The sequence below is a fragment of the Ixodes scapularis genome, unplaced genomic scaffold (genome assembly GCF_016920785.2).
Source record: "Ixodes scapularis isolate PalLabHiFi unplaced genomic scaffold, ASM1692078v2 PGA_scaffold13__105_contigs__length_92229423, whole genome shotgun sequence".
Taxonomy (NCBI): Eukaryota; Metazoa; Arthropoda; class Arachnida; order Ixodida; family Ixodidae; genus Ixodes; species Ixodes scapularis.
The window spans coordinates 80,629,904-80,641,103 of NW_024609839.1; the positions used below are offsets into that span (position 1 = coordinate 80,629,904).

Below are 11,200 nucleotides of genomic sequence, written 5' to 3' on the forward strand. Positions count from 1 at the left end.
CCTCCGTCGGGTTTCGGTTTCGAGCAGTTGCGTCTTTTGGCTTTATTAAAAAAATACGCTACTCTGTTGCAAAATATTAATTGGGTAGTCCTCCGACACCATAATGAAGCGCCTGGCAAAAAATTAAAAAAAAATTTTGGGGGGTGTCAGTGTCCCTTTAAAGGACACATGCAAAGGAAAAAAAAATTTTTTTTAGACAGCTTAGATGGAAAAAGGATGTCATAAAACGATTTTACAACGAAGAAACAAAATTTTTAGAGCTATATTTACGGCGCTATACGAATTTGTAGTTGGCGCTCGCGGGAGCCGCCGCTAGTCACGTGGTAGGCCCGCGCGCCGCCGCGCTGCGTCGCCGCCGCACGCTGAGCGTTGTGCGAACGCCGCTTCAACGCGTTTCTCCAAGCCGCCGTCGCCGCCGCCGCACAAGTTCGTCTGCTTCGGGGCGCCGCCGCCGTCGTCTGACCGGCGCACAGGTCTATCACGTCTGCTTGCGCTTTTTCAGGAGTTTCCTTTGGGCTCTAAAAGTTAGTTATTCGTCTTGGTTTTTTGTTATACTTCAAACAAAGATGAATAAGTTACTTTTAGAGGCCATAGGAAGCTTCCGAAAGAGCGCAAGCACCACGTGATAATTAAAGACCAGTCACGTGATAAATACAGACCACTTTTCCGCGGTGCCCGCGGGCGCCAACTACAAATTCGTTTTGCGCCGTAAATATAGCTCAAAAAATTTTTTTTCTTCGTTGTAAAATCGTTTTATGGCGTCCTTTTTCCATCTAAGCCGTTTAAAACAAATGTTTTTTTCCTTTGCATGTGTCCTTTAAGGGGCAATAAAACAGAAAAAAAAAAAAAACTGCCCTTCTTAGTTTCAATGTTCGCTTATCCCCCGCTGTGACCGAGTAGCACCAATTCTGCCAAGGTCACCATGTGCAAGAGCCCCGCAATTACAAGGGGTGGGTTATCTTTCGGTGTTTTTGAAAGAATAGCGAATTGTGCCGAAACGAGGGGTATTACGGTATGGCTAAAATTTTGTAAGATCAAATTAGCGTACGACAAGAAACAATACATTTTCTCGCTCGATTAATACAAGTCCCACTGCAGTATAGTTTGCAGGCACCGTCCGGGGCGTGTTTTTTTCTTGTGTGATGGTCCTGTCCACGTTGATCATAATACAAAAACTCTGCAGAGCCCAGACATGTTCGAAGATATGCATGAAGCAAACACCCTTTGCAAGTGGTAACGACCTGTTTCAACCGCCTTCCCAACCGCTAAAGTTATTCGAAGCTCCCCGTGCATAAAGCACTGGAAATAGTATTATCCAGTGCTTTACCCGTTTCGGTCTGTGCTTTGTGGTGGCAGGGCAGCCCCCTGTACGCCGACGAGCCCGATTACCTAATCTCTATGACGTCACCGGAGGAGTTGAAAAGCCTTAAAGCCCATTCACACTCTTGCAACCGAGTACGACTGAAAGAGATGAGACTTGTTAAAACCTGTTAAAATTTCTTAGGACGAGAGAACATACTGACACGCTGTCGCAGTCTATGCGATGACCCTGGAACTGCATTTCAGAAGAGTGAAGATTTTGTCGGATTTCCGGGGTCAGATGTGCGTAATAGTTATAAGAAAGGCTCGTTTATAACGTTGACAAAAGATTTTCGAGCCAAGAAAGAAAGCATAATGCGCGAGAGAAATAGTAATATGCGGGGCCACGACCAACTCGTGTGCGGGACCGCCAAGTTTACACTGCTACCCAATAGATGGCGCCACTGTGTCCCGGACCTTTACTTCCTTTACTTGGTATGTGCCGTGTTGCCGCAACGCGAGTAAACATGTCAGAAAGCGGACGAAACTTTCAACGAAATAAAATAAAGTCCGCACTATTATGTATATATATTTTTAAATAAACGAACCACACATTAACATTTACCGCACGGAAAAGAAAAATTAAAATTAAATGGTGCACGTACTTGGGACTAGGTGGCGTAAGCTACCGCATGATGCAAAGAGTTGGGCAGCTAATGTTATCTATTGGAGACGTTAACTTCACGTACTAATTGAACTTAAATCGCGCCAGGTTTAGCGAAACTATTTTATTTTGCCTTTACCCATCCACACGTTTTTGTTTTTTAAACACTCTGTGATTCTATTTATATTTGTATTATAAATATATATATATATATATATCTTTCTTTTCTGAAGTGAATAAAACAGATTCGGTAGTGCTTGGTGTTCCCGCAAGGCGGCCCTCGGTAGCCACGGCAAAATTGACGAAATTACGAAATTCAACGAAATCGACCTAGGATGAATGAATGGCAAGAAACGCTAAAAGGAAGTCACCTGCGGCTAGCGAGGCAGTGCATTCTAAGCCGGCAGCGGAGTTGTACGGTCGAATCCCGTTTCAAAGCCGCAGCAGATAAGAAACCCATTTTTTGGGCCCGTAGCTAGAACGCCCGACATCGGTCCGCAAGTTCTTGCCAAAATGCACTGGATCGTCGGCGTCTTGTTCCTGCTTTACGCGATTGTGGACGTCAACTATTTCATTTGGAGCATCATTTTGATCACCGCGTACGCACTGAAATGGAGAAGGACTGCGCGCTGCTCCCTTTTCGACCCCGACTGTTATACCGGTAAGGGCTTTCAAATTATCCGAATCTGGCAGCTAAAGTTGAGGTTTGGAAAAGGAACGTCGTGCACCTCGACTGGAAATGGCTATACGCACTACGTGGAAAGCTCATGCCATTTGGGTCACCCTGCCGTCTAAGGAAAGCGTTGAATTTTTTCTCTTTTTTTCTTGTTAGTCAAAATATAATTGATTAACCGAATAAAAAATTAATTGTGATTAAGGCATTTGTGGATTAATCGGTAGGTTAATGGATCAAGTGTCCAGCCCTAGAAGAAACCTAGAAAGCCTCAGAGTGGCAATTTCACTAAAGTTGCATCGTCGATGTTCATTCTTCGCTCAACAGGGATCTCGTTTCCAAGCGACATCGACCACCTGTGGCACATGAACAACGCCAAGTACCTCCGCGCGTTCGAATTCGCAAGGGCGGTGTTTGGCCTCAAGAACAAGCTGTGGGCCACGGCGAGAAAGCTCGACGCAAAGATGCTGATCGCCTCCCAGGCCGTGCGGTACCGGAAACCGCTAACCGTCTTCCAATGGTACCGGATCACCACAAAGGTATGCAGTCGCCTTCGGCGCGACATGTTTGTTACGACTACAACGCCAGGAACTCGTGCTCGACCGGTGCGCTCAGCGGATCCCGCACCGCCCGCATCACGAGTGGTCTTGCAGGCGCAGATCCAAGGGGGGGGCAATGGGGGCGGCCGCCCCCCTAAACAAAGTCGACCCCCCCCCCCCCCCCCCCCCCCCGCCCCGTCCCGTCCCCCTTTCTCGGGGGGCAATTTGACATGGGTGGCCCACCTAGTGTACACGAAAGAATGGGAGAATATCATTTTTACAAATTTTCCGCCCCCTCTAAAACGGAGTTCTGGATCAGCCCCTGTTGGAGGGGCAACAAATCATGTTGCAGGAGCCGACCTGTGACGTTGTCGGGCGTTGGGATCCTGGGTGATGTTCATGAAAGGCAACAGCATCGGCCGACGTCGCATCCTAGCCGTGTCGTTCGAGTTGTCGGAGTTCCCGAGTTGCGCAAAAGCGTTGCCTCGCTCGTACCATTGTCTCGGCAGAAATACTCATTAGGACCTCCTTCGACGAGAGGCATTTGAACAATGAAGGCGATGCCGACAAAGATCTGTTGAATGCAATCGATGTGAACAGCACACACACGTATGTTGTCTCCAGTTGCTCATTGTCTTATTATTGCATTCTGGTATTGCTGAGAGAGAGTGTCTGGTGTTCTCTCGGTGCTGTGGGCTGTTAGCTGTTTTATATCGCATAACAGTAAAGCGTCGACTGCAAGAGGAAGCCTGTGAGAGTGGTTTTTCGAAGACTGCACGAGACGGTCTTTTCTGGTGTCCACGAGAGATAGGAGCCACACGAATTCGGCAGGCAGCAACAAATGTGACCGGCATTGCCTTCCGCCTAGCAAATTCGGCTGGTGCCAAGAGAGTTCTTCTCGGGTGTGAATGAGGTTTAAGAAGGAGGGAAAATTGGAGAGTCAGATGCAGACACTGAGAGCTTACATGACGGAAGCAAAACAATGTGCTTATCTAGAGATGTTTTCCTTTGTAATCAATTCAGTGAACACAAAGTCAACTCTTTTGTTGTAACGGCACCTCTAGATGTGCACTCACTATCAGGGTTTTAAGTGAAACTAAAAAATATGTGACTTTTAATTTAAAAATTTGATAAAAGGGAAGTGAATGTCTTAATAAATCCATTCTGGGAAGGTACACAACCTCTTCCTTGTCAGGAAGAGGTTATGTATAATATTCCTTTGCTGTGCAGTTTTTCCTACGTAGGACAGACTGGTGGTTGCTGAAACGATTGTATTTTGGAGCATAAAAGGGTGGCTGGAAATAATGCACCAAACTCCGAAATTGCAAAACATGTAGACGAATGCAACAACTGTGTACCCGAGTGGGAGGGCACTGAAGTCTATTACATAGAGTGAAGGATAGCAATAGGAGAGTTTTAAGAGAAACTGTTTTTTAAGCTCCAGGAATTGTCTCGGTCAACTTTCCTTATCTCTTGATGAGGGAACGAAAAGTTTCTAGGTTTGTAGTGGTGCAGGGTTCACAGTCTGACCTTGCCAAGTGCGGGAATTTCTTGCAATCCTCTCTCTCTCTTTTTTTGTTTGTTCTTTTGTGTTTGGGTTTGTGTTTTTTTGTGCTCGAGCCTTGTATGCTTTTGTGGTTTGGGTTTGTGTGCAGTTGTCGGTATTGGTTGAAAGTTAGGGTACACTGTGTAGTGGGTGAGGAGGCTGTTTGAATTGTGAAAGAGGTCTGGGACATGTATATAAGGTGATGGTTGTTAAATAAATTTCAAGCTGTGTTAGAGTTTTCGTTGTTATGTCCATTTTTTTGTTATTGTTCCTGCCTTTCAGGGTTACTAGAGATATCTTCATATGTGCAATTTCAGGGTTTTAAGTGAAGCCAAAAATAAACAGCTCTAACCAAGGGGCTTAAGCATGCACAAACTGCAGGTGTTGAAACATACCTGGGTCTTAAAGCAATTAGTTATGCTGCATCCTATCAATGTGTCACACTTTATTTCGTGAGTACTTCGTTCCAGCTGTAATCCTCTTTGCCTTTCAATTTTGAACTAAAACCCTGTAAATGTTTTCATGTAGAGACCACACTCGCCGCTTGAACAGTTGGGACGAAGATTCAGAAGACACTATAATGGAGGAATTAAGAAAACACATTTTCCTATAACCAAAACATGTTTCCCAAATTTTTCCAAAGAAATTGATTTCCTCCGTCACAAATGTCAAACTCCAGTTCACACTGAAGTTTTACATTGGGGCAATGCCAGTTCTTGCGAAGTTTAAAAATGTAACTAGGGTCTCGTGTTTTCGGTAAATGCCAATAAGCCCCGAGACAGTTTCATCAAAATCGGGGAAAACCGAAAAAACCTCGAATTGGTGCTGTCCTTGCATAAGGAAAGCCCAAGTTTCAAGGGAAGAAAATTGCTGTTTACCGTTTCATTTTGTGTTAGTCTGGAACACTCGATTGTCCGCGAGGCTGCTACATTCTTCGGAATCGCGTTCCTCGCCTTGTTTCCTTCTCTTACCAGTATCGGGACATTTTCGAAGCATTTGGGTCATGCCCTATTCCCTGGAGGTCGGGGATTCCCATGCCCGTGTCCCATTTGTTTCAACAAAAGGCCCCACTGAATGCCAACTTCTTTTTTGTCCAACGCCGAAAAATATTGAATCTACGGAAAAGAATAAGCCCCAAAAACACACCTCCGAATTCGCAGAAACATAAACCCCGGAAACACGAAACCCTAATGGTAATCGATTGAGCAACCTCTTTTTTTCTGTCCACCAGGTTGTCTTCATCGAGGGCAGGGACCTCTACGTGGAGCATCAGCTTGTGACTACAAGCGACAACTTTGTCCGCGCGACATGCATGGTGAAGCTCACCATGACCAAGGGAACGGTCGAAGACGTCCTCAGGGCCATGAACTTGGACCCTTCGGTCTGCCCGAAGGAGGTGCCCGTCGAAGTCCGTCACTTCATTGCTTACAACGAGGCCAACAGCTCCCGGCTAAACCCGGCTAAGGCCAAAGAAAGCTGAGCTTGTTTTTGCGAGCCGGTTTTACTGGCACACCCTTACTTAGACCTTTCTGAGATGCATGTCTGCTTTCACGTGCGGCAGCAGAGGCGCGAACAGTCGTTTGATGGGCATTTCTTTTTCGTCGGCATAGTGGTATAGGTATAACGGTATAGCCCCTCTTATAAAGCTCTCTCGGTTGCCATGATTTGCAGTTTCCTCCCCTCCTGTGTATGCTCTGCGGAAATGGAAAAGGGGGAGGGCTTTGGGAGGTGCTTGTCGTCCTATTTACTTGCAACAGATTATAGTGGATCACTGTTCAGTACATCTAACGGCACAGGGATGTGAAAGCCGGTTTTCAAGGATGGGGATGCATTTGCTTCATCGGTTATCTCTAGAAGGTGGGGGGGGGGGGGGGGGGGGGGGGAGGGTTGCCGATGCAGTCATTTTATTCAGTTTTATCTTGATGCTACGTCTTAAGCTTTAGCTATGTGTGAAGTCTAGACGAGGCCTTAAATTGTATGTTAAGAATACATAAGGTTTACTATTAGTTTGAGAACTGTGGCATCCAAGGGACATACCTAATTGGTGTCAAAGGCAGGAAAAATAATGGGAACCAACTTAAAATAAACGTTAGCTCAATTCGTTGTCAAATTATTGCCATAAACTAAGATGAAAGAGTGATCTGTGGTGGTTTTATCATTGCTCCCTGCAGGAGGTGCTAGCATTTTATTGTTCACTCGTTAATATTTTCAAAAAAAAACGGAAGTCCAGTTGAGTGGAGCGTGTTAACTGGGTCACCACTGCCATTATGGGACAAACGATCTCAACTCTTGGTTGTTTTGACTGATATGTTGCATGGTGAATGATGAAAGTGGTTTCGCATGTAACAAAAAGGTTCGATGGATGGCTGTGAATAGCTGTACCTGTTATAAAACCAAAAATTTACCCAAATCCTTCCCTTACCTATCTGAGCCAATTTCCTTCCCCTCTCCATTTTTGTAACTAGTATCACCAGGTGATGTGGGATTTTGCCATAATGACCTTTGCGGGATCAGGCAAAAAGCTTTTACATGTAGCAGCAGGGGTGCTCAGCATAATTGGAAAGGCTGCTGTTTCATGAGTAGAAAAGCATCCCTCTACATCATTCCAATCCTCAGCAAAGGAATCTCAGGGCTGTCTGAAAATACATCGGGAAGGTAGGGGTTAGGCTATCCTTTTATGCTGTATTACCTCAGATGCGTATACTATTTTCTGTCAGAACCCAAATAGTAGGTCTAATCTAATAATGCTGTCATTCCTGACTTAAAACTACTAGGAAAGATAAGTTATCATCAGCTGTTTTTATGGAGGCTATGGTGACAAAGCCCTTTTTGAACCCATCTATTCTTTGCAGGCCCCACTAGTAATTGTTTTAGGCAGTGAGTTAGCATATACTCTATGTTCATAAGTAAGGGGCTAGGGCATGTTATTTATTTGATGTTGCTTTTTGCGTATCTGCTCATAGCGGAGTCATATTCTCATTTATATTTTCTGTTAATAAAAATATGTTTTTTGACTGATCACATTTCTTTTTTGTCGTTATGACTATGTGTTTTGTTTATCTACTTTCGGTTCCAGTCAGGTACCCTCAGTTTAGATCGTCTCGAAGTTTTTGTCCGCATCTCCGAGCGAGAGGCAAGCACCTTTCTTTAAAGGAGTAGAAACATGGAAGTTTTGGTTTGCATTTTTTTCTCCTCTAAATAATTGCACTAGTAATCATTGAATGTCACATGGAGTATGCCAGAAACGCTGTGAGGTTGAATTCCCAGCGCTGTGATTGCCTCGCCATAGTGCTTACCCTGCTACATCCTGCTACATTTCACCAAAGTGTGACTAATTTTCGCCAACATTGCGCCAAAAGTCTGTTTCGCTTTATCAACACACAAAACGAAGAGTTGAGGCGTCGCTACACTGCTGGATTGTTACGGTAAGCTTGCACCAATTTTCAGAACTTTTATTGTATGTTCGTATTAAACATGAGTCAGTTTTCGGAAGTGTCGCGATATTTCTTATTGTCCGTGGTCTGGTCGGACGGTTTAAGTGGCTCCGTTGAGTGCGCTTCCCACCGCGCACTGGTGCGCTGCAGAGAAGCTATGCCCGCGGAGTAGGGGGTTATGTTGTGTACGTTGCTTCGCGGCAACGCAGCCTCGTGTTAAGGCGAAAACACTCCAGGGTGAAATGATGTACGACCACGCGTCCGGTATATGGAAAAAAAAAAAAAAAAAATGGCGGTTTCATTTAAATTCAACTAGTGAAGTACACCCATATTTTTTTGTTGTTTTACTTTTCTTCAAAAGTTTATATTGTATGGCATATACTGCACAAAAAGCAACGCTTCTTATTTGGAAGTTCAGACACGCGTAGTTTTAAAGAAATAAAATTCGAAAGGATAGGGGAAGGACAACTTGGTTTTTACGATTGTCGTCGATGACATCTTTGAATCGCGCGCGATCGCAAACTGTTTGCAGCTGGACCCCCAATACTTTTTTTTTATTGGAATCCAAGTATATTGTATATATGATAAAGATGAAAAGAATACTTTATTTCTCCGTTCCTCGTAACGATCGACGTCTCGATATGAGGCACGTTCGTGAATATACTACGGGCACAACACAGATTGGAAGAATATATAGTTATAATGAGTAAAAAAAAAAAAAATTCACGTTTAAAATAAACGTAATTTGTAAAATTATCTAAAGACGTATTTGGTGAAATGGCACTAAAAGACATATGCATGTGTGTGATCGGACACATTTATCTAGTCAAAGAGGCTTTTAAATATTGTTTAATATAGCCTATATCATTTGGTAAAAAGTCCCCAACGTGCCTAATGTTGCCGACAATTTCGCCCATGCCTTCTGATTTTGTTTCCTAGTTGAATTTCTGAAATATGACATTTAAATTGATGGCATGTAAGTGCCTCCCAGACGATACAAATTGTATGTTTTATTGTTTTGATATAGTAAGAAATTAATTGTGGAATGTGATCCATTTTCAGGTTTTGTCCATCTTCAGCACGCCTTGAAAAAGAGCATCTTTAATTATTACCCTCCCCTCCGTACCCTCCTCCTCCTCAAGAGCTGCGCTCTAATTTCGCATTACAGCGATTTGTAAACGTCTTCCATTTTTTTGTGAGTGATCAAGCCTTAGTGTGAAGCCTGGAGCTTCACATTACGGCTTGCGCAGCGTGCGTCAGGGCTATTCACACCTTCTTTAATCTGTTTTTTTTTTTTTTATTATTATTTGTGGAGGTTGTTGTAAAGAAAAAAAAAACGTTTTGCATTCGCCAGAGTGAATCACTTGCTGTCTTCTTAGCTGTGCAAGCGCTCACAGTTGTGTTGGAAAGCGCCGCACACTTGTTTTAGCTATACGTTGAGCTTGCCCAATACCGACGCTTCTATCCAAGTTTGACTGGATAGTTGCTGTCGAGCAAATACTCGTCAGCGACTGACGCTTAGCTCCTCCCAAATCGAATACGTGGCGAAGAAGTTTGTCGCATCGCGACTTCTGCTCACAAGAAAAGCAGACATTTTCATAAATTCTTGAATTGCCGGACATGGCCCGGCAAATTCAGGCGATTGATTAAGTTGTTCTATCCAATTTTCACTAACAATTGTTCACAAAATTGAAATCGCTCGCTGAAAAGCGCATCACGTGTTATGCGCATATGAGTTCGCAAGTAGTAATTCATAGCAGTTGTATAGGTGGTATTCACTGAGCCTGCAGGTTCGATTTTGCCAGGGAGCGCCACCGTCGATCCGCCATCTTCGAGGTCTCGGTTTGACTGGCTTGGGTACGCTACGCGAGCGTCCGCTGCTAGTGTGTGCTAATTTCCTATCGTTGAAGCTTCGTTGAACAGAAGAGAGAAGAAAATTTGGTCTCGGGGGCGGGCCGTTTTCCTTGTTGCCGCCAAGTACCGTGTGTAAAGGCTGAACCGCATGTAAGCAATTTGGCGAGCGACGAGACAAGTGACGACGACCCGCTTCGCTGTCGCTCGGTCACTCGCGCGACGTGGCAAACCGCATGAAAGCGACGGGAGCATGCGACCAAGGCGATAAGCGACCTTTTCTAGAAATCCAAAAGCCAAGCGACGCGACTACCGACCGCGAGAAATCTCCGTCGCTCGTCGCCGACCCCCGTCGCTCGTCGCCGACTCCCGTCGCTCGTCGCCATCGCTCGCTAAATCGCTTACATGCGGTTCACCCTTCACTGTCACTCGTCGCGTAGCTCGGTTTTGGGATTTCTAGAAAACTTAGCGTTCCTCGCCTTGGTCGTGTCCTCCCGTCGCTTTCATGCGGTTTGCCCCGTCGCGCGAGTGACCGAGCGGCAGCGAAGCGGGTCGCCGTCGCTTGTCTTCCCGCTCGCCAAATCGCTTAAATGCGGTTTTTAAATCGCTTGGGCTAATGAAAATGCGCCGCATTTTTTATAAGCTGCGCACCCTGTGAGCCGCACGGTATGTTTCTGCACAGGAACGAACACCGAAGGCACGACGTATATGTACGACACAGCGGCGATGGAGCCACACGGTTACACGGCCGTAGTACAGAAAATCAGCTAGAGAAAAACAATAATGAAACTAGCAAAACAAAACAAGGAGTCATCACACCGTGCTGCAAAAGCACCAAAGTAGAAAAAATAGTTCTTGCAAGAGCTACCGCCGTCGGCACGGCGGGCGACACGGAGCGCTTCATGGAGCCGAGGGAGCAACGCGGCCGCGGTAAACGAGTCCGATTGCGACAAAAACAAACTAAAACACACAAAAAATACTCCCACAACGCTTCAGAAGTACCAAAGTATAAGAATAACCCCTAGTTTCGATCAAAAAGACCCTTTAAAGTTGTAAAATACTGCTAAACCACGCTCAAAAGGTCCGGCCAGATGGCATTCGCGATAGCAAGAGACCTCGAAGATGGCGACCGCGGTGGGCGATGGCAGCGAACCTAGCGAGTGACGTCAAGTGAATGTCACCTATAGCTCATTT

General features: G+C 45.1%; 1 protein-coding gene across 1 annotated transcript; it reads left to right on the plus strand.

Annotated features, from left to right (window-relative positions):
• Positions 1 to 2,229: 2,229 nt before the first annotated feature.
• LOC115323822 (protein THEM6) lies at positions 2,230 to 7,744 on the plus strand. The gene is made up of 3 exons (XM_029984254.4): positions 2,230 to 2,624; positions 2,964 to 3,175; positions 5,953 to 7,744. Exons 1-3 carry the CDS (start codon positions 2,477 to 2,479, stop codon positions 6,199 to 6,201), a joined length of 609 nt encoding a protein of 202 aa, XP_029840114.1. The 5' UTR covers positions 2,230 to 2,476; the 3' UTR covers positions 6,202 to 7,744.
• Positions 7,745 to 11,200: the final 3,456 nt, after the last annotated feature.

Bases quoted from the DNA above. Each gene is read 5' to 3' on its own strand.
- LOC115323822 (XM_029984254.4), top strand. From the start codon at position 2,477: ATGCACTGGATCGTCGGCGTCTTGTTCCTGCTTTACGCGATTGTGGAC. The intron at 2,625-2,963 runs GTAAGGGCTTTC...TTCGCTCAACAG, and splicing joins CGACCCCGACTGTTATACCG to GGATCTCGTTTCCAAGCGAC. The intron at 3,176-5,952 runs GTATGCAGTCGC...TCTGTCCACCAG, and splicing joins GGTACCGGATCACCACAAAG to GTTGTCTTCATCGAGGGCAG.